The sequence below is a fragment of the Heteronotia binoei genome, chromosome 9 (genome assembly GCF_032191835.1).
Source record: "Heteronotia binoei isolate CCM8104 ecotype False Entrance Well chromosome 9, APGP_CSIRO_Hbin_v1, whole genome shotgun sequence".
Classification (NCBI taxonomy): domain Eukaryota; kingdom Metazoa; phylum Chordata; class Lepidosauria; order Squamata; family Gekkonidae; genus Heteronotia; species Heteronotia binoei.
The window spans coordinates 56,046,819-56,070,273 of NC_083231.1; the positions used below are offsets into that span (position 1 = coordinate 56,046,819).

At 43.7% G+C, this 23,455-nt stretch overlaps 1 protein-coding gene across 1 annotated transcript in view; it reads left to right on the plus strand.

Annotated features, from left to right (window-relative positions):
- The window catches only part of TMEM154 (transmembrane protein 154), a 39,831-nt gene that overhangs the window by 10,054 nt on the left and 6,322 nt on the right, over positions 1–23,455 (plus strand). The window contains exons 2-5 of the mRNA XM_060247324.1: positions 2,738–3,040; positions 19,132–19,159; positions 20,764–20,849; positions 22,699–22,756. Coding sequence (XP_060103307.1) covers positions 2,738–3,040; positions 19,132–19,159; positions 20,764–20,849; positions 22,699–22,756 — 475 coding nt within the window. The remainder of the gene's footprint in view (positions 1–2,737; positions 3,041–19,131; positions 19,160–20,763; positions 20,850–22,698; positions 22,757–23,455) is intronic.

A 23,455-nucleotide genomic window follows, 5' to 3' on the forward strand; every position in this document is an offset into this window, starting at 1 on the left:
GCTTGTTCCAGGTGGAGAGCCCTTTTGCTACCGGACCTTCTCTCTGTTTTCGCATGAGGAGCTGAGTTGGCGTCCTTTTAAGCCCACTGACCAGCAGAGGCAGCAGGAATAAATAAAAATTTGTCTCCAAACAGTCATCTTGGGGATTACTCTGGAATAGCTGTGAGCCAAGTATTGCACTATAGCAATCAACGAGTAGGCAGATGTAGGCAATCACTTCTCCAAGATCAGATCAATGAAGTCTGAATTATTTCTTTTCCTCCATATTTCCAAAAAAGCTGTGGTACAAAAGACAGGCCATCTCAGGTCAATTTCAGATGCTAGCTTGCACTCCCTTTCCAGCAACTTCTAGATCACAAAGGCTGATTGTTTCAGAGGATTGTCTGCCATGATGCTCTAAATAGTTAAGTTTAGAAACCACTCTTGATATGACTTGTCAGGGTAATTTTTCTCACTGTGCTATCTTGTATTTGTTTAACACAAAATCTTCCAGCCATTCTGTTACTAGACTCCAAGTTACAGCTGCATCATTGCCTTTTGGAGTTGTGCCTAGTTTGCTTTGCACTTAATTATCCTAAATACTAAAAAGTAATTTACTTGGACCCTTCATGCTTTGCCCCTTTCTCATGATTATTTGCTTATGCATTTAGTGGTCCTAATACAAGTCTTTGTAGATATAATTTTAGTTCCAAAAAGGACACACAAACGATTGTAGAAACTGGAGAGTTGCGAGGATACAGTCAGGCGGTGGTCACATTGCTGATAACAGTTTTCAGACAGCCAAGTAGTCATGGATTAGGGTTACCAGACCCCTGCTGAGGGTGGGATTTCCTGGCACCAGGCCCAACTCCCAGCTACTGATCAGCTGGCAAACAGGGGAGACTTATCAGGAAAAAAGAGAAGACCTAGGCCTTGTTGCTGGTGTTGCACAGGTAGTGATGTCACCACACCAGCAATGTCCAGGTGCCACTCTGGCATTTGGGCAAAAAACTCTATGATAGAAACCAGTTTTACCAGAGTTTTTGCCCAAAGACCAGAGCATCACCCAGACATTGTTGGCTTGATGATGTCACTTCCCGTGTAATCCCAACAACAAAGCCTCGACCTTTCTCTTTCTCTTTGTAAATTTCCCCATCCCCTGCTAGTTGCTGGATGGGATCTGGCAACCCTGTCATGGATAGTATTTGAGTACTTCAGCAGAAGATAAATAAGAAACAATGACAATTTTTTAAATATAAAAAACCTGCACATGTAGTAGGGTTGCCAGGTCTGTATTGAAAAATACCTGGAGACTTTGGGTGTTGATCCAGGAGAGGGTGGGGTTTGGGGAGGAGAGGGCTGTCAGCAAGGACAATACCATAGACTACACCTTTCATAGCAGCCATTTTCTCCAGGGAAACTGATCTCTGCCAGCTGGAGACCAATTGTAAAAGTGGGAGATCTCCAGGCCACACGTGGAGGTTGGCTACCCTAATGTGTAGCCAGGAGGGGAGCTGGTGTGGCACCGTGGAAAGGAGGAGGCAGTAAGGGAAGGATGTGGAGAACTATTCCAAGGAAAGGAGGAGACCATAGAGCAATTGGGCAAGCTGGCGGGCAGGGTGTAGCCCAGGGCCGTAGCCAGGATTTCATGTTTGGTGGGCCCCACAGCAGGATTTTTTGTTTTGGGGGGCTGGGGGAAACCCGGTTTGACAGCCCAGGGCTCTTTGCACTGTAAGCTGCCATGAGTTCCACAAACTAATCCCTTTTAGTCTGGGCAGGCACAGCAGCTGTGCTCCCCAACCCCTTTCTTATATGCCCCTCTCTCAGAGAGACAGAGACCTCTTGACTCTCCCCCTCCCCCCTTTGCTCTGCAAGGTGTGTTAGGGAAGGGGAGAGAAAAAAGCAAAAAGACCTGCAACAGTGTTCCTACTTGTTCAGAGTAGTGGTGAGCAAGGGGGACAGATTGGGGGCCCTGCAATGGAGTGGCCATATATTTGGAAGCGGGGGGGGGGGGTTGAAAGGATGGGCTTGGTCTCTCCCGGGCCCCACTGTAGCTACAGGCCTGGTGTGGCCAGGGACCCACATGATCAGAAGGGTGCTGGCTGGCAGTAGCAACCATTATTGGTGGGAAGCACATTCCTTTAGGACTGAGAAGGGCCTGGGGTGGAAAGGAGTGGAGAACTAGACAGACTGAACTGTCCACACATGTCCAGATGTTAGGCAGAGCTCTAAAGGCAACTTGTAGGAGTTGTCCTTGAAAGGGCAGCTGCTGTAAGAGCTCTCTCAGCCCCACCTACCTCACAGGGTGTCTGTTTTGTGTATGGGGGAAGGTAAAGAAGATTGTGACCACTCTGAGATTCAGAGTATAGGGCAGGATATAAATCCAATATCTTCTTCTGAAGGCCATGGTCAGGTGAAGCATGGGATGGATGGTGGAGGCAGTAGGCTCATAAAATGAAAGTCCAGGGAGCAGAAATGAGCTGCCTCCCCCCACACTGTCTTGGGACTAGGAAGGCAGAAGAGCAAGACTTGTACCTGAAGAGAGAATGAACAGAGTTAATTGTTCCTCAAGTGTTGGTGAAGTTCTTTGCAGAGGGACGACAGCATGTAGCCCTGACCCAGCCCTTAGTCTGCTGTGCACTCGTGCCCGGCAAGAGGCACTGAGTGCCCCAACTGAGCCCACAGCATGTTATTAGAAATAATTTTCAGTTTTATCAATTCAAATAAAAGCTGTAAATTGTTTGCATCTATTTGGCAGGCTTTGCTGTTGAACTGGCAGAACCAGAATCTTCAGGTATGCCACCAACAGCTGTTCAAGTAACACTGGGACACTCTACAATTGTGTTGTTGACAAATGATGACCCGCACCTGCAGACTACCACCTCACTAACAGAAACTGGAACTTTTGCCACCACAAAAATAGAGGACACGAGTGATCATTGGCTTGAAGGTCTGCATCCTGCTGTGATCTTTGGAGTCCCTGCAGCCCTAGTGTTAGTCCTGCTGGTTCTACTAATCTTTTTCATTGTAAGACATCGCAAACAGAAACAACACAAACAAGGTAAAATGTTTTGGGGAGATATGAGATGGACCATAAGTAGAGGAAAGCAGGCTCAAATCCTTCCAATGTTATCTTTAAATTGGATCTGTGCTTTACCACAGAGAATTCTCACCTTTTTCTCCATTGTATTTAACCATATATGTTATTGGTGTTATTATTACTATCATTATTATTTGCCTCATGTTCTTTCAGCTCATGGATATATTTATTGTTTTTTCCAAAACAGCATCCTCTGTCACAGATTTTTTAGAGCAGTTCTCGAACCCCACATTTAAAATGTAATTATTTAAATTATATTATGCTTTTTCTCTCTGGAGTGGCTTATAAAAGCATTCTTCTGTCCTCCATTTTATCCTCATAGTAACAGCCCTGTGAAGTAGGTTAGGATGAAAGAGAGTGACTGACCCACAATAAACCAACAAGCTTCTATGGCAGAGCAGGATTTGAACCTGGGTTTCCCACATCCTAGTCTGACTCTCTAGACAGTATACCACCCTGGCTCTAGGACCACCTCTGAATGGTCTAGTCATGAGTATTACATGGACACCAGCCACTCTGATCCTGTTGGTCCCCAGAAGTAGAGAAGGCAGTGCCCCAAAGTCTCCCCCCCCCCAATCTAATAGGCTTCATATGAATGAGAAAGGGTCGCTGTTGGCTACAGTAAGGAAGAAGACAAATAACGAAGTTTGGCATCAGTGAGCAAAATAAGCAGATGCGCCCAGCCTTCAGCTGAACTCTGTAATCATGCCCAAGTCCTCAGTGCCTGGCAGGTTATATGCAGAGCAGTGCAGTTAGAGCCAAACACATTGCTGACTTCTCCCCACCTACAGCCCTTCAACAATAATTATCTGGCTAAACATAACTCCAGTATGTACAAGAAATCTCAATGAGTCTGTCTGGCTGCACTTCTTACTGCTCTCCACTTCTCTCTCATACCCCAGGACAGCTGGACCAAGATTCTCTGGCTTTTCACTAAGGGGTTTTAGGCCATAGATACTTTACATTGACCATTTCTCATGATTTTTCCTTATTAAGTAAACATTGGATTTCTGCAAGGCATCTTCAATAAAGAAAGAAGCAAAAACATGATTCTCAGAAGAATGAATTTTATTCTTAACATTTTCATGATGGTCGTCTGAAGTAACCGGAGTGACTGCCATTGCTACTTGCTAACATTAAAAAAGTTAAAGGAGACTCATGTGACTGTGTGCCTCAATGACAACTGAAGAAGAATGCAATCCAAGAAACTGCAAGTTTCCCATTCAAATGATTCTGTCATAAAATGCAAAGAAAAGCAAATGCTGACTACAACCTTTAGAAAGTATGCAGTGAAGAGTAAAGCGGCCAATATAAACGAGGCAGTCTGTGATGGAACACAAGGGTCAAACACTAAAGATACAGTCTTCCCTGGCTTCTGGAGTTGGAAAGATGGGGAACTGACGCATCTCCCTTTCGTGGAGTGAACCAACGTCTTTGTGCTGGACATAAAAGGTGTTTTTATCACCTGCTGTCTACCCTCCCAGTTATGGGAAGAGTCCAAGACATGCTTGCAAGATTTTGAGGAGTTTAACTGTGGCTGGCGAGGAGTCCCGCTAGGGCTCCTTTTCGGCTTTGAAGAATCTCCTGTGAAAAATTGCATAACAACGTCTACAAAGGCTTTTGGGAGTCATTAAGTTGACATAAGTTCACCCAACCCCAACTTTCTATGGACTATAGACTACTGAAGATTGGAACGATCGGTGTAAGGAAGTTTTGGACACTTGATAAGGTACAATTCTTATCTTTCATTCCGGGTCTAAAAGAACGTTTTTAAACTAAAGAAACAAAGATTTGGAACTATTTGCAAAGAAGTAAAGCTGTATTACAGAGGCTGGGGGTGAAATCTTGGCTTTGGGACTTTAATAGGCGCTGTAAAACTCAAAAAAACAAGATTTGTTATCAATAGTGCCAGCAGAAGTGATAAAAATAACGGCTGAAGTGGGTGAAGAAAAGTGGTTGTCATATAATCAGCTATTAAAAATTCAAGGCGGTAAAATAGAGCTGAAAACTGTGAAAGAGTTGAATAATAAATATGACTGGTTTCAAATGCAACAAATAAAGAGTTTGGTGGAAAAAGACATTAAAACTGACGGAATAAGAAAAGAACAAACAGAAATAGATCTGCTTGGAGATAATGAAAAATTAATTTTAAAATTATATAAATTGCTTTTGAAATGGTCTACAGAAGATGAAGTAGTGAAATCTCAAATGATTAAGTGGGCAATTAATGTAGATAAAGAAATACAGATGGAAACTTGGGAATATCTTTGGAAGAATTCTATAAAGCTTTCAACATGTCATAGTATTAAAGAGAACTATTTTAAAATGATGTATAGATGGTATATAACTCCTAAAAAGTTGGCAAAGATGAATAATAAGATGCCAGATAGATGTTGGAAGTGTAAAAAACATGAAGGTTCTTTTTACCATATGTGGTGGACTTGTGAAAGAGCAAAAAAATATTGGCAGATGATTCAACAAGAAATATCTAGGATCTTGGGATATGAAATCAAGAAAGTTCCAGAGACTTTTCTGTTGGGATTATATAAGGAAAAAAATTCCAAAAGAAGATAGAACTATAATTTGGTGCTTGCTCTCAGCTGCTAGGACATTGTATGCACAGTTGTAGAAGCAAGAAAGAATACCAGAGAAATGGGATTGGATTATAAAAGTTATAACGTGGAGTGAAATGGACAAATTGACAAGAATTTTAAGAGACTATGATCTAGAAACTTTTAAGTTGGAGTGGAAGAAGTTTATAAGTTATATAGAAAAAGAGTGGAAAATAAAAGGACATTGGACAATTTTTGATAATGATTAAGTCTTAAAAGAAAGAAAAATAGAAAATTTTGTTTTATTAGTACCTTTAAATATTGGTATTTTAAGTATACAACACCGGCGGGGGTCAAGTAATGGGGGGAGGGGAGGTTAGAAAAGTAATATATAGGATAGATAAAAAGAAGTAATTAATAATGCAAAGGAATGATTGTTACCATATGTTACTGGAATAAAATTGTTTTAAACCAAGAAAAATCGCAAATTTTAAGTAAAAATGTATTATTGTGCAAACAGAAAGAACTTCAAAATGCAAATGGATGTGAAGTCACCTCGAAAGTAAGATATTTGGGTGCAGAGATCACGATGAAAAATATAGATCTGTTTAAAAATATCTATGATAAACTTTGGTGTAAAATTGAAGCTGATATGTTGAAATGGAATAAACTGAACTTGTCTCTTTTGGGTAGGGTAGCTGCCGTGAAAATGAATGTCTTACCAAGAATGTTGTTCCTCTTCCAAACAATTCCTATTGTGAAAGATGTTAAACAATTCAATAAATGGCAAAAAAAGATTTCTGAATTTGTATGGGCGGGAAAAAAACCAAGAATCAAAAGGAAAATACTAATTGATGTGAAAGAACGAGGAGGTTTTCAACTGCTGGATCTTAAATTATATCATGAAGCAGTATGTTTAGTATGGCTCAAGGACTGGATAACCTTATCCAGCCAGAAGTTATTGGCGTTAGAAGGTCATGGAAATCTATTTGGTTGGCATGCATATTTGTATTATGGGAAGGAGATGATGGATGGTTTTTTCCGGCATCATTTTATAAGAAGAAGTTTGTTGAATACTTGGAAAATATATTTTAAATATGGTGATGAGAGGAAACCACTGTGGATTGTACCAATGGAAGTTATAAAATGGATTTTTGACTCACAGGAAGACAAATGGGTTACATACAAACAATTGCTAAAAATTAAGGGTGGCAAAGTAGAATTAAAAGCAGAAGAAAAACTGCAAGACAAATTTAATTGGTTCCAGATGCTACAAATTAAAAGTTTAGTGGATAAAGATATCAGGATTACAGGTATAAGGCAAGATCAGACAGAAATGGAAAAAGTGCTATTAGGGGAAGATGAAAAGTTGATTGTAAAGATGTATAAATTGTTATTGAAATGGTCTACAGAAGACGAAGTAGTAAAATCTCAAATGATTAAATGGGCAATAAATATGAATAAAGAAATTTCAATGGAGACATGGGAACACCTATGGAAGAACTCTATAAAAATATCAACATGTAATAATATGAAATAAAACTGTTTGCAATACAGGTGGTATATGACACCTAAGAAGTTAGCAAAAATGAACAAGCAGGCATCTGATCGGTGTTGGAAATGTAAAAAGCATGAAGGCTCTTTTTACCATATGTGGTGGACATGTGAAAAAGCAAGACAATTTTGGCAAATGATTCAACAAGAGATGTCAAAGATTTTGGGATATGCAGTTAAAAGGGCACCAGATACCTTTCTGGTAGGATTACAAATGGAAAGTTTTCCGAAGCAAGACAGGACTTTTGTGTGATATATGTTGTCAGCTGCAAGAACATTGTTTGCACAAAAGTGGAAGCAAGCTGAAATACCAGATAAATGGGACTGGATTTTAAAAACTTTACATTGGAGTGAAATGGATAGACTTACTAGAATCTTGAAAAATAGTGATGCAGAAAAATTTAAAGATGAATGGAAGAAGTTTCAGGACTATATTGAAAAGCAATGGAGAGTTAAATTTGGTGGATTTTGAAAGGATAACCTGAAATTGGGAAAAATGGGGGAGACAGGTGATTAGAAAGAATTTTTAGAATCAATATATGATAGCTCCTTTTATTAAATTTTATTTTATTATAAATAAACACTGCAGAAGATGATATTCTAGGAACATGTCTCCAGTTGTACAAAAGGGGAACACCAGTCTCTATGGGGGTGCCAATCTAATGCAACTTTTCCTTTTGCAATTGTGTTTAGACAGTTTACATATTGCTGAGCTAGAGACAAAGACAAGAAAGTCTCGGCAACCTGCCAACTCATTGACTGTCCAACAAGGACAAGAGGAGGAAGCGATAGGATTGCCACTCTACAGGTAGGATTTAGAGTACTCCCGGAATTGGCTGATCTCCAGATTACGGAGATCAGTCCCACTTAGGGTTGCCAATCCCCAGCTGGGAGCAGAGGGTCCTGTGCTTTGGAGGCTCCCCACCCCCATTTCAGGATTATCAGAAAGTGGGGATGGGGTTTGAATGTCCGCTGGGCACTCCGTTATACCCTATGAAGACTCATTTCTATAGGATATAATGGAGAATTGATCTGTGAGTATCTCAGGCTCGGGGGAGGGCTGTTTTATGAGGCAGAAGCACCAGATTTTCAGCATAGCATCTGGTGCCTCTTCTTTAAAAATCCAAGTTTCAAAAAGATGAGCCCCAAAAGAAGGTGCCCCATCCTCCATTTTTTCCAATAAGTGAAGAGATTTAAAAAGAGTGTGGACTCTTTAAATGCAGTGGCCAGAACTCTGTTTGGAGTTTACTTGTGCTTGTCATAACCTTGTTCCTGGCTCCATCCCCAAAGTCTCCAGATATTTCTTGAGTTGGATCTGGCAACCCTATCTCCTACCAACACAGCTCAGTTGCCCTGGAGAAAATGGCTGATTTGGAGGATGGACTCCATGGCATTACACTCTGCTGAGATCCCTCCCCAGGCTCCATTTCCAAATTTCCAGGAATTTCCCTCAGGGCTGGCAACAGTAGGAAGGTGGGGGGGAACTTGGGGGCAACCTGAGTTGGTAGGTCACTGTCCCACGTGTCCTTGGCCTAATCTACCTCTCAATGTTGTTGTGAGGGTAAAATGAGGTGAAGGGGAGCCATGTATGCTATCTTGAAGGAAGGACAGGATAACAATATTGGCATGTATCTGACATTCTACTGATTCTGAGTGGGACTTCCTCTTTCCTGCTGCAGCTCTGAAATTTTGTTCCTAGGGTCAGCAGATCCTCAGGAACAATGTAGGGGACAAAGGAGAAGATGTGAATCAGCAGAAATCATGGCCCTCTCTTTTCCAAATAGAACTGCCATTCTGTCCAAGGGATAGGGTTGTCAGGTTCTACCTGGCTCTAGGTGAGGGATGATCCTTGTGTGTGCTTTGTGTGCACAGCACAATGACATCATCTGGAATTGATGTCATCACACTCAACACATCACTCAGGGGATGCTCTAGCAAGTGGGGTTAAAACCAGGGGTCGTTTTGTAGAAAAAATATGTGGCAGAGCTCACTCATTATCATATGCCCCCCCCCAGCCAAAAGCAACCTGATGCAAGAAAGCAGGCCTCGCTCACCTGGCACTCTCCTGGGCTGCCGCCTCCAGTCAAAAGCTCAGCAAGCCACCTGCTGCCCAAAATCACATAAGAAGTGGAGAAAGAGTGGTGTAGGCTTCTCCAGGGGTTAATGAGAGCTGCTGGGGGCGTGGCAAAGCCCCTGATGGCTGGCTGGCTGCCCACTCTCCTAATCCAGGGATTGTTATGCAGCTGCACCTACTATTCAATGGACAAGGTAGGTGGGGAGGAAGAGGGGGAACCATCAGAAAGGTTCAGGAGCTGTGCTCCTGTGAGCTCCTGCTGAATGTGAGGCCTGGTTAAAACTCTATGGCATCATAGAGTTTCCCCCCATATTGTTTGAGTGTCCCTTGTGCAATGTGCCTGGTGCATTGATGCCACTTCCAGATTATGTCATCACACTGGGCATGTAACACGCAGTGGAGCTCTTTGGGGGCAGGGATTCCCACCCCCCAGGGACTAGTTCTGTGCTGGTGGGGTGGGGCCCCCCAAACTGGGGAAAACCCTACCTCCAGCGGGAGACTGGGAACCCTACCAAGGGATGGCATGGTTGGATACATGCCAACTTAGATGCAGCACCCTAGGGAAAATTTTGAACATTTGCTTTCTGTTGATTTTTTTCTGCTAGTGGTATCTATATACTCTTTATAAGATACTCTCTGGTAATAGGGCTGTAAAACAAAGGTATATATGCTGTATTTGTCACTGTAGGCTAAATGTCAACAATCCATTTGAATCATACACTGTGGTGCAGTCTGGAGACTATTTTAAGCCCCATGTATTCTTGTTGGGCCTTTTAAAAATATTTCCCTTATAGAGAAGATATGCTTAAATCAGGTGTATCAGCTAGGAAAATGATGCACTGCATGGCTTTTTTTGTAGAAAAAGCCCAGCAGGAATTCATTTGCATATTAGGTCACACCCCTGACACCGAGTCAGCCGGAACTGTATTCCTGTGCGTTCCTGTTCAAAAAAAGCCCTGATGCACTGTATTCCCATTTATGACCCATTTCCTTCTTCCTTTTTACCTTATTTTATACTCTGTTAGGTACAAAACAATTTCCCTTCTGTCCTTTTGAAGGCATCATGAAGATACCACATCCTAACCTCCGCTGGATGTGGTTGCGCCTGTCTATCTCATGTGGCATCTTGTCCACCCATGTCTCCCCTGGCAATCAGTCTCTAATCAGTTTTTGTTGTTGTGCAATACCAGTGATTTTTAAAATCTTTTCCAGACTTTAGAGTTTTTGAAGCGTTGCCCTTTCGCTGAAATCTCCTGTAGTTTTCATTTATAAACAGGTCCACTGCACATGTACAGTATAAGACAGTGGTGAAGCAAACAATTTTTATAGCAGTTGTTGACTTCTCATTATGTTGCTTTCACTGCCGGAACAGGGGAGCCTCAAGGAATTCATTGCCCACAGTCTCCTGTTCACTGTTAGGCTATGCTGTGAATATTAATGCACCAGAGCTGCAGTACTGAATTTACCTCAGCTACTAATTTCTACTCAGGTTAAACAGCATTGTCTTTCTGGCTTTTTATCCTGTTATGTCTAATTTTATGCCATCTTGCCCTTAATAGTTACCCTGGAAAATGTGAAAAATCACCTGGACTTCCTTATAATACAGAATACAAGCACTGTTCAAAATAATGCAATGCCTGTATAGAGAGGAGTCTTTCACAGTTTTCCCCAGCCCTCACCAACATGAACTCACAGGTGCATGCTTAGGCAACATGAGAGAACATGTGTGTTCATGTATGCCTCCTACTTCTGCATCCAACTTCTCCTGCATGCCATACAAGTTACTTGTTTTCTGAGTAGGAAGGAGAAGTAGGTCAGGATATTTATTTATTTATTTAGTGGACTTATATCCCGCCCTTCTCACCGAAGTGTCTCAGGGCGGCTCACAGCATAATAATTCATACAATTCGATTTAAAACATTTACAAATACAATTAAAACCATAATTAATAAAACAAGATAAGATAAAACCAGCGGTCTATAGAAGCATTTTGTTCCATCCAGAGATGTTCTCATTATCAGTTAGGTGTTATAGGCCTGCCGGAAGAGGGCTGTCTTACAGGCCCTGCGGAACTGCCCTAGGTCCCGCAGGGCCCTCACCTCCTCCGGCAGCTGGTTCCACCAATAAGGTGCCCCTATTGAGAAGGCCCGATCCCTGGTGGATTTTAGGCGGGCCTCCTTTGGCCCAGGGACTACCAGCAGGTTTTGTGAACCCGAGCGTAGTACTCTCTGGGGAACGTGTGGGGAGAGACGGTCCCTAAGGTAGACAGGTCCTAGGCCATATAGGGCTTTAAAGGTAATGACCAACACCTTGTACTGGACTCGGAATATTACTAGCAGCCAGTGCAGATCCCGGAGCCCCGGCCGAATGTGCTCCCATCTTGGGAGCCCTAGTAGCAGCCGGGCAGCAGCGTTCTGCACTAACTGCAGTTTCCAGGTCTGGCACAAGGGTAGCCCCATGTAGAGGGCATTACAGTAGTCCAACCTCGAGGTGACCGTAGCATGAATCACTGTTGCTAGGTCGTCGCGTTCCAGGAAGGGGGCCAACTGCCTCGCCCTCCTAAGGTGAAAGAAAGTGGACTTGGCAGTGGCTGCTATCTGAGCCTCCATCGTCAGAGAAGGCTCCAATAGCACCCCCAGGCTCTTGACCCTGCCCGACGCTGTCAGCGGCGCGCCGTCAAAAACTGGCAGGGGGATTTCCCTTCCCAGGCCGCAGTGACCCAAGCAAAGGACCTCTGTCTTCGCCGGATTCAGCTTCAGCCCGCTCAGCCTAAGCCACCTAGCCACTGCCTGTAACGCCCGGTCCAGATTTTCTGGGGCGCAGGCGGGCCGGCCGTCCATAAGCAGATAGAGCTGGGTGTCATCAGCATATTGATGACAACCCAGCCCATACCTTCGGGCAATCTGGGCAAGGGGCGCATATAGATGTTAAATAACATCGGGGAAAGTACCGCCCCTTGAGGCACCCCGCAATCAAGCGTGTGTCTCTGGGACAGTTCCTCCCCAATCGCCACCCTTTATCCCCGACCGTCAAGGAAAGAGGAAAGCCATTGCAAGGCCAGCCCCTGAATCCCTGCGTCGGCAAGGCGGCACGCCAGAAGCCGATGGTCGACCGTATCGAACGCTGCCGATAAGTCCAACAACATCAGCACCGCCGAGCTGCCTTGATCCAGATGCCGCTGAAGGTCATCCACCAGGGCGACCAGCACCATCTCCGTCCCATGGCCCGGGCGGAAACCAGACTGGTAGGGGTCAAGGACAGAAGCATCCTCCAGGAAACTCTGTAGCTGCAACGCCACTGCCCTCTCAATAAGTTTGCCCAAAAAGGGCAAATTCGAGACCGGCCGGTAGTGTGCCAATTCGGCTGGATCTAACGTTGTTTTCTTCAAGAGGGGACGGACCACCGCCTCCTTGAGCGCTGATGGAAAATGCCCCTCCAGTAGGGATCTATTTATGATATCCCGTATAGGATATCTTAGCTCCCTCTGGCAGGTCTTAATAAGCCAAGAGGGGCATGGGTCCAATTTACAAGTTGTTGGGCGTGCAGATAGGAGGATCCTGTCAACTTCTTCCAGGCTGAGCGCGCCGAAGCCGTCCAGAACACAATCCGAAGACAGGCACGGAGCCTCAGGTTCGCTAGCTGTATCTAATATGGCAGGGAAGTCGGAACGGAGCGATGCGATTTTATCCGCAAAGAAATTCGCAAAAGCCTCACAGCCAATTTCCAATTCATTAGAATTTGGTCTGCCCTGTGGCAGTGTTGTAAGGGTCCGAATTGTATTGAACAGTTGTGCCGGGCGCGAAGTTGCGGACGCAATCTCCGCCGCAAAGTATGCTTTCTTTGCGGCCTTGACTGCCATCTCATAGGACTTCATAAACTCTCTATAAGATGTTCGAATCGCTTCGTCTCGAGTACGCCGCCATTGCCTCTCTAGTCGTCTGAGTCCCCGTTTCAACCGCCGCAACTCCTGGTTATACCAGGATATGGGGAGTATTACCCCATCTCCCCAAATCTTTACATGCCTCTGAAGGCAGACTTCCATTTGGATTAAGTCACAGCATCATGATGATTAAATAAAATGTCATCTCATGACAGGCAGGTTACTGTGAGAAACTGTCATGCTCCTTCATCAAAGTGCTTACTTTATGATTCCGTGGGATCTTCCTGCATCCAGACCAAAATGAGTAACCAGTGCTTGTAGGACAATAATCTGACATTCCAGTCTGTTTAGGGAATTTTCAGAACAATATAGACATGCCAGGTAAATCAATCAAGCCCTTAAATAGCAGGATAACTTCATTTCCTGCTCTGTTAGTATCCCCCTTGGAGTGACCCAAGTAACCGGAAAACCTTGTTACCTTCAGTGGTAGAGATGGGGCATATTTGTGATATAAAACAAGGACTCCCTTTTAACCCAGCCTTTTAAAATTCAGTTTTACTTCCAGACTGCCCTTCCACCCCGAGTCAACCTCAGTCCAGCTCTTCAGATCCTCATCTGTGGTTTTTTGGGTTCATTCGCTCCCTCTTTCAAAGTTTCACCCTGGAGATACCTGGTTGTCCACTAGCAATGTATCCCCTCTCCCTTCTCCCTTTTCCTCTTGGCCAGCATACCACTGCTTCTCCTCAGCCTGGTTTGATTGCCCAGTCTATTTCTCCTGTATTTCAGCCTGGTTTGATTGCCCAGTCTGTTTCTCCTGTGTTTCCCCAAAGCCCAGTCATGCTACACCCTTTTGTTGTTTTCCATTCACTCAAAATCCAGTTCTTTGCTCCCCACCCTGTCCAGTCCATCTGACCCCATTTACTCTTTTGCTGTAACTCTGTCCCCTCCCCCCACCTGAGTTCTTCCTCTTCCTTTTTTTTCATTTTGGGCAGATTCTGCTTTTTACTAGTTGTGGGAGGATCTATCTAGCTAATGTGACCACTTACCACTAGGAACACTTTAATTGCTTTCCATTGTACTTTTTGAATTTGCGTGATTTTGATTTCATTACATTGCATTGTTGAGATTGACCTCCCTTACTTGCCTTCCTATCACTATACTCATTAAAGGTTAGGTCAGTCACATTTGAAGTTCTCCCTTCGGTTCCTCAAATATCACCTCAAAATGCATATATGTATACACAGGCTTACAGTACAATCCTAAATAGAGTCACACCCTTCTAAACCCACTAATTAAATGGATTTAGAATAGTGCAACTCTCCTTAGGAAAGCAGCAGTGTTTTTTTTCCTGGGGGAATGCAGTGGAAAGGAGTCCCAGAACCTCTTAGCAGAAACAATATTTTCAAAAAATGTTTAAAAGTTAATGAGGGCCACCCATGGGGTTCTCCTTCTTGAGAGTTCCAGAAAAAAAGCCCTGGTCAGCACTGTCAAAATCCCAAGACTAGAGATGGGGGGATGTCCATGCTCATGTCTTCTATCCCACCCCGTCCTTCTCTAATAATACAGATGCATGAACAGACCTGTTGGTTTTTTTTGCAATATGGTTGTATCATTGCAGGTGTGTGTTTAAAAACAGGCTGTGTTGAGTTGTAAGGGACTTCTTCATCCACAGCATCCACATTTCACTGATTTTAACTTATTGAGTCTGAGGACTTCTATAGTAGTTACAGATAAAACTATCTGAAATTCACTGATGGAAAAATATAGACCAAATTATATTGAACTTTGAAGTGTTACCAGTAACGAACCTTCCTAAATATATCTGTCTGGAAATGTCCTTTTGATTTCAGTTAAACGTACTTGATTGCATCCCCTTAGACTATAGTAGAGGAATAAAAAAGATTTTAATTTAGATGTACACTATGCTAAAAGAGCCTCATGGCGCAGAGTGGTAAAGCTGCAGTACTGCAGTCCTAAGCTCTGCTCACAACCTGAGTTCAATCCTGGCAGAAGCTGGGTTCAGGTAGCCGGCTCCAGGTTGACTCAGCCTTCCATCTTTCTGAGGTCGGTAAAATGAGTACCCAGCTTGCTGTGGGGAAAGTGTAGATGACTGGGGAAGGCAATGGCAAACCATCCCGTAAAAAGTCTGCCATGAAAACGTTGTGAAAGGAATGTCACCCCAGAGTCGGAAACAACTGGTGCTCACACAGGAGACTACCTTTACCATTTTTTTACTGTACACTATGCTATCATGGGCTCAATTGCCACCCCAGTTTATTCCCTATTGAGTACAATGGTGGCTGAATTGGTCTGAAGCAACAGAACAAAGTTTGAGGCCAGTGTAAGCCAAAATGCCTTCGAAACGAGGTTGGGGAATTGACAGGTGGGCACCTATGGCTTAAAAAGGATCTAGAATCTATGTATACAGGATTCCAGTTCCAGAAATTATTGCTTAAATTCACAAAGGACACTAATTAAATAAAAACAATTAAAAATTTATTGTAGAAAAATATAGAACATACATACAAGATGATGGATACATACAACACACATACAGTCCTAATAAAAATAGAAAGAAATGCATAGAGGTAACATAAGGATGGTCAAACAGGGTGATAATTACCGATCATAGTCTTCAAGGAAGGCTCCAACAGCGACAAATGAGGACGATGGGGAATGGGATCCTCAACTGGCCAAGAATCGGGGATGTATCTAAGCAGTAGGAATGGGGTACTGCTAGATGCACACCTGTGGGGAGCTGGGTCACAGGTTATAAAGACTATCTTGAGCCCTTAGGGAATGGAGGTACAGGGGCAGATGACAGGTGGTCAGCTGGTACATGACCTCAGAAAAAGGGTAGGCTCCACAATGACCATAAGGGCTGGACTTATGCGGTAGCCAATAGCCAGTTTATTGGGGGCACCTGATTGGATGCCCATATCTGGTCAATGAGCAGGCTTGGCCCGGGTTACCTGATTGGACTTCCAGGTAACAATGGGCCAAAGGGAGAGGCTCCAGGATGACCATTAAGGGAAAGAATGGGAGAAATTATTGGGGTGGGGGTACTTAAGTCTATCAAACTTATCTAAAAAGGTGACAATAGATAGCCAAATTGCTACCTAAGGTAACACCCGATCTATACAAAGACACTTGGCTCTAGGTGAAGATGTTCTTCCTCTTCTTCATCCCTCTACTGGCACCAGTCTTTGTCTTGGGTTCCGTTGGACAAATGCTTAGGCAGTCTGGCAGGATCCACGCCTAAGATAAGCTTGATGGCCTTATGCATAGGTGACATCTGTTGAGTACGTGAGCCTCCCGCTTCACTGTAATGGAATCTGGCACTGCAGGAAGATAGCTGCTGGTGATGTTAGCCTTCCCATAGGGATTCTATGGTCAAGGCTGGAAGCTGCTTGCCTGGACAGTTCCTGGTGGCGCACGTTCTTCTGCTGCAATGGCCGAGAGGGGGATCGCATGGAGCGACTGGAAACCCATCTGTTCTCCTGGTTAGCACTCCTCCAGAGACACGGAGTGCTGCTACAATGTTGTGGCTGTTTGTACTCACATAAGTCCCTACATTCTGGTAGACAAAATCCATGTTCTCCTGGCAGATGTGTGTGAGTTGAATCTCCAGGCACCCTGGCAACCAAATGGGTGACTACGATGTTCTGAAATTAGGGGTCTTTTTCTCACACATGTGGCACCTTTAAGACCAACAAAATAAGCTTAATTGAAGGATGCATGCACATGAAAGCTTATACCCAGAATTAAACTCTATTGGTCTTAAAGATGCCACTAGATTTAAACTTTATTCCAATTGAAGAAAACAATATTTTGCTCCTGCTGTCCCCAGAATAGAAGGAGTATGTGCTGTTACCTCAGTGCTTGCTTGGTTTATGCCTTTGCTGAGGCTCAAGACATGCAGGCTTGCCTCGAAAAAGGCCTACTGGAAGCATTTTCAAGTGGATTATAGGAACAAGCAATACATCCATGTCCTTGCATGCCTTATCTTTGGTACTGTATTTGAGAAGCTGGTAGCCGGCCCAAGGTTGACTCAGCCTTCCATCCTTCCAAGGTCAGTAAAATGAGTACCCAGCTTGCTGGGGGAAAAGTGTAAAAGACTGGGGAAGGCAATGGCAAACCACCCCGTAAAAAGTCCTTTCCTTTTCCTTTCGTAAGAGGAGGTGCTTGCATAGGGTACTGGTGCTTGCACAGGGGACTTTTCATTTCCTTTTCCTTTCTTAAGAGGAGGTGGAGAAGAGAGATATGGCAGCACTCTTATTAATCTCTTGTTGTACATACCAGCAGCATATACCCTCCAACATGATACAGGGGAAATAGGGTTCACAATACTGTTGACAGCTCTGGATTGGGAAATTCCTGGAGATTTGGGGGTGGAACCTGGAGACTGGGGGGTTTTGAAAGAGGAGAGATCTCATTGAATCCACCCTGCAAAGCAACCTTTTTCTCCAAAGGAACTGATTCTTGTAGTCTGGAGATCAGTTAGAAATAATTCCAGAAGATCTCCATGTCCCAACTGAATGTTGGCAACCCTAGTTCACATTAAGTAAACAAAGTAACCAGGGATGCAAATGAGTGAGCCATCTCTATGGTGAGTGGGTTTCAGATATTTGTTGTGGGTTGCAGAACATTGTTCTCACCAGGGCTCTTTATTTTCTGCTGGAGCTCCCAGGAATGGAGATCTGCCTGGACCAGGCAGTGCGGCCTAATATGCAAATGAGCTCCTGCTGGGCTTTTTCTACAACCCCCCCCCCCGCACTGGTTCTCATCTTAACAGTAGCATTTATAAACCAAAAGACTAGGGATGCCAGCCTCCAAGTGGGACCTGGGGATGCCCCTAGGGTTGCCAAGTCCAATACAATAAATATCAGGGGGCTTGAGGGTGGAGCCAAGAGACTTTGGGGGTGGAGCCAGGAGCAAGGGTGTGACAAGCATGATTGAACTCCAAAGGGAGTTCTGGCCATCACATTTAAAGGGACTGCACACCTTTTAAATGCCTTCTCTCAATTGGAAATCGTGAAGGATAGGGGCACCCTCTGGTCCAATCTTTTTGAAACTTGGAAGGTGTTTTGAGGAGAGGTACCAAATGCTATGCTGAAAATTTTGGTACCTCTATCTCAAAAAACAACAGCCCCCCCAGAGCACCATAAACCTGTGGATCAATTCTCCATTATGGGAGACCCTATGGGAATTGTTCTCCATAGGGAAGTGCCCAGCAGACATTTCCCTCCCCCCACACTTTCTGATGACCCTGAAGCAGGGCAAGGACCTCCAAACCAGGGAATTCCCTGCCCCCACCTGGGGATTGGCAACCCTAAAGTGCCCTGGAATTACAGCTCAGCTCCAGATTAGAGAGATTCGTTCCCATGGAGAAAATGGATGCTTTGGATGGCAGACTCTGTGGCATTGTACCATACTGAGGTCCCTGTCCTCCCCAGGCTCCATTCCCAAATCTCCAGAAGTTTCCCAACCTGGATCTGGCAACCCTATCCCCCATTCCCCACTGGTGGCCAGAGGGACCTGGCAACCCTACAAAAGACTGGAGAGTGGATGTTACAGTTAAGAGTAGACTAATGTGAGAATAGTACCTCGACTCTTGTGTGAGATTTTTTAAATAAATAGCAGCATTGTGAGAATAGGGCAGAGACTGGACACTGTATCGGTGGGTGTAGAAAGCTTTTTCCCCTGTACCATTTTACCATTTGATATTCAGTACACGGCACCCAAACACAGACAATAAAGCCTGTGTTTATTCTGTAAATTCACTATCTCAGAATACACAGAGAAGGAAGGGTCAGTTTTGAGAGACCAAAATGCTTTGAGCATATTTTCCCTATTTTACTATTATGCTGCTTGAGTATATAATATATTAGCATGTGATGCCTACTTCTCAGACTAGAAATTATTTGTTTTTCCACATTTAAAAAGGAATTATTTACAAGTTCTCTTTAAGTACATTTTCTTTTCATTTCAGAAGAATCAGGAAGTGAAAACTGTAAAAGGTAAGCTGTATAGAGATTCTCTTTATTATTTGGTGTTTGATACACTCTTGTTAATCAGTTGAACTATTCGTGCTATTCAGACTCCACTTTAATAAAGCATCAGCTTTTGTAGATAAGAGCCTACTTCTTCAGATGCCATGGGTGGGTCTTTACTGTCCTGTTATTTTATGTAGGATGTACGGGGGAAAACCACAAATAGCAGGGCCATGAAATGCAGGAAGTACAGGGCAAAACATAGTTTTGTAAGGATGTACATACACAGGACAGCAACAACCTGTCCCTGTTGTTGCAGAAGCAGGAGATACCAGGATACTAGAAAAGGTGTCCATGTGCCCCATTCTTGCTCTGCTAATGGCTGTATTCCCCCATCTCTGCTCCACCCCAATCTATGCAGACACTTATGCATTTTCAGTGGTCCTTCCTTTGGCCCCCAACTCCCTTTCCTTTCCTTGTTTCCCCACTGAGCCCTTTGTAAGGCTACAATGTGGCTCAGCAGAAAAGGGGGAAAAGCTTCAGCAGAGAAAGGGTAGGAAATGGCACATGGCAGTAGCTGCCCCCTGCTGTTTTGAATGTGCAGCTATCCTGGAGTTTCTCCTTTTAGAAAAAAATAAAGGAGGTTTTTATTTTCTCTGTCTCAAAGGGGGTAAAAAACCCAGAAGTCAAATTAGTCATGTATGCTTTGTGTACAAAATCATGTTGATCTTGCTGTTTACTGCAGGGGCTTCCTGCAGATGACATGGAGAAAAAAAATTATCTGTGTGGGTGCAACCTAAAATGTAATCAGGAAAACTGCAGAGACCAGTCACTGGTGTGCCACTATTTGGAAGACATACCCTTGTTCTATACAGGGTTTGTTTTTTTTGAGCAGGAACGCAGTTCCGGCTGGCTTGGTATCAGGGGTGTGTGGCTTAATATGCAAATTAGTCCCTGCTGGGATTTTTCTACAAAAAGCCCTATGTGAAACAAGGGTGATATGTGGGGGTGGCCTAATATGCAAATGAGTTCCTGCTGGGCTTGTTCTACAAACAAAGCCCTAGTTCTATATAGTTCTAGCAATGGTTCAGTCCTGTATTGATAAGGAACTGTAGTATGGGCATATATTTAAATTATAACTGAGATGTTAAGCGCTATCCTGAATTTACTTGAATAGGGTTCCACTTCAGGTATTGGCAAGATCTCATGTCACGTGGCAAGGACTGTGTATGAAGTTGGGGCCTGTGGTTGCCAGCCCAGTGTTGGCTATCCCTGAGAGATGTGGAGGAAGAGCCCTGGTTATTAGTGTTGTGCCAATGCCAGAATGTCATTTTCAACATGAATCCAGAAGTTATGTCACCACATTAGGATGACACTCTAGGATTCACACCAAACTCTATGGGTTTTACCGTCATGTCAAGATTCCCTCCAATTTTGCTCCTGCTGCTCCATTGAGCAGTAGATTAGCTCTATAATGCATAACAATTGATGCATTCTCCAAAGCCAGCACCAACAGCCAAACACTTAAATTCAGTCTAAATATATGGCAGACATAGCCATATTGAAAAAATCAGACTGAATGAAAATAGTTCTTAACATGGTTCAAAACATAGTTCTATTTTCTTATTCAGTCCTATTTTTGAAGAAGATACTCCCTCTGTAGTGGAAATAGAGATGGAAGAACTCGATAAATGGATGAACAGCTTGAAACGAAATGGTATGTATCCTAGCCGACTTCCAGTCCTTTTCCTTTCTAGTGCAATTGTCTCTGATTCCCATCCCCCTTTGGCTTGGCTCAGTTTCTGAAACATATTTTCATCTGAAATACTAAAATAGCAGCAGAAGCAAATGCCAGGGAAGGAATTAGTCTTTATATATTATGGAGGATGCTTATTTTAAAGCAAGTGTTAATCAGCAAAAATGTCCATTTGATATGCTGTAGTTTTGTTTTTTCAGTGAAAAGCTTTGTAATATTTTAAATGCATAAAGCAGCTTCTACAAGGTAGTTGCATGTTTTAAATATTTAAGAGTTTGTGGTATACTGTGTCTGCCTAAAAATATTTTCTAACATCTCATAGAACTTTTTATTCAGTGGCTGTCACCAGGATGATATTGCAGGCATGTTGCTATGACTACCATCCCCTTCTCTCAGTCTTTCCATTGCCCCCTTACTCTCCATAAACTGGGGTGCAACCTTCTGCTTCTTTGTTAATCGAATGACTTGTGATTATTGTCCAATCTGGAAGGGAATTCTGCCTGTCCAGTTATTCTCACAGTGACTCCTAGCCCCTCATTCTGACCTCCATGCTTCCTTGCCATGTTCACTGCACATTACCTGCAAGCTCTTTGACACCAGGCATGTGCTGTTTATATGTTAGTTGAAAAGGGCCACAACATGCTTGACAGAAAAAAGAAGTGTATACACATAACACACATACAGGAACCAAAGGGGCCAGAGACTGTGGAAATGTTGACGATGCCTTTGTGATCTAGTTAATGCCCATATTAGATTTGGAAATGAGAGACTTGTTTTTAATCTGATTGGGTGGTGTCAAGCTAGCAACTGCCTCAAAGCTTCAGTTCTGCAGTAAGAGTAAACATGTAATCATGGCATAGGGTGGAGTTCCTCACCCCCTCCCTCTCACACAGCAGACCGGCAGACTTGATGTTGCATGAGAAGTGGGCAGATGCCACCAGGTCTCAAGCAAGGACTGCCACTCTAGGCGAGCAGCATCCCAAGTGGCCTTGACATTGCTCCCCAGCCACAGAGCATCTTTCACCACCAGCTGAAGCATGTGAACCAAAGGCAGAAGATGCCATGAGGTGCACATGCTTCACCTCTGCCAGCATGTCTGAAAGCGCCCCATGTTAATAAACCAACTTCACACTCTGGTTTCAAATCCTGGATTGATACATTTTAACTAACTGTACTGGCATGGCCTGTATGTGGACAATCACATTAACCATATTAAGTTTATTTAAACCCTTGTTTCGTGTGATGCCCAAACCCACCCAGTGGCATTTAGGATTATTTCATTTTTCACCACACTAATCTTTGGGTGCTATGAAGTGCCACCAGAAGGGCTCTCAGTAAGTGGACAAACACTTCAAGCTGCTTTTTACATGTAGAGGATGGTGGGAACGGGCACTGACCTTGCCAGCGGTCTTCAAAGAGATGCAACTTGATGGGTGCTACCCAGCAACGGCATTAATAGGATAACAACATAGATACTTGCCAGATGGAATAATCCAGCAGAATAACAGATGTGTTAACAAACAATTGTATGATGGGTCATTTATTATTATCCATTTTATTTTTAGCTTGTGACAAAGGCAAAGTGTTAGAGATGGGCAGTGTTTATATACATAGAAATAAAACAAAGGTTACTATGGCTTCCGACACATTCACAAAGGTTTTTAAATGGGCTAAAGGCTTTAAGCATAATATTAAAAATAAAAAATGATGTCCTCCAGGAGTCTACCATGTGGTTATTGCTATTCAAATTGAACACACATTCCAAAAATTGCCAAGGCTAAGAGTTCCACTGTCTTCAATCTTTTCTTAGCTGAATGTGAATACCTACCTCCTGTGAAAGAAGAAAAGGACCTGAATGCCAACTCCAGGTACTTACAGTCTTCCAGTTGTATTTCCAAAAAGGACACAGTCAATTTTAATGGATCTCAGACTGAACAAAGGTCTCTTCTGCTTTATGGTTAACTCCACAATCTATTTCACCTATTGTTATATTTTACAACATAGTTCTGTCACTTTTAACGTAGGACAGAATTCCATAACAACTTCAGTCCCACTTGGGACAATCTTCCTGATGTCCTCATAGGATAACAATCATGACCTGTGGCTTGGGGCACCTTTAGCTCCTTACCTGTGTCAGTTTTCATCAGTGCCGGATTAAACCCTGCGGAGGCCCGTAGGCAGTCAAAATCTTGTGGGGGGGGCCTTGCAAATTTATCTCAGAGTCAGAGCACCTGCCCTGCTGCCCACAGCCCCCGCTGCAGCCTGCAGGCCCCTTCTCCAAAGCCTCTTTGGCAAAGCTGCGGGGGAGAGGCAGAGAGAGAGGCAAACTTGGTGACAACACCACCAGCAGCCGCACCAGGCAAGTTGGGCAAAGAGTGGCTCAGTTGCTGGCTGCGTGTGCAGGCTCCAAGGGCTGTGAGCAGGGGGAAAACTGAGGGGAAAAACCAGCCTGGGGGCCCATAGTTTTCATATCCTCAAACTGCACTGGTGGAGCCACTGTTGGTTTCTTTACATAATTACCTGTAGCCACAAAATTTTACAATGGAGCCAATATCACAGTTTTACAG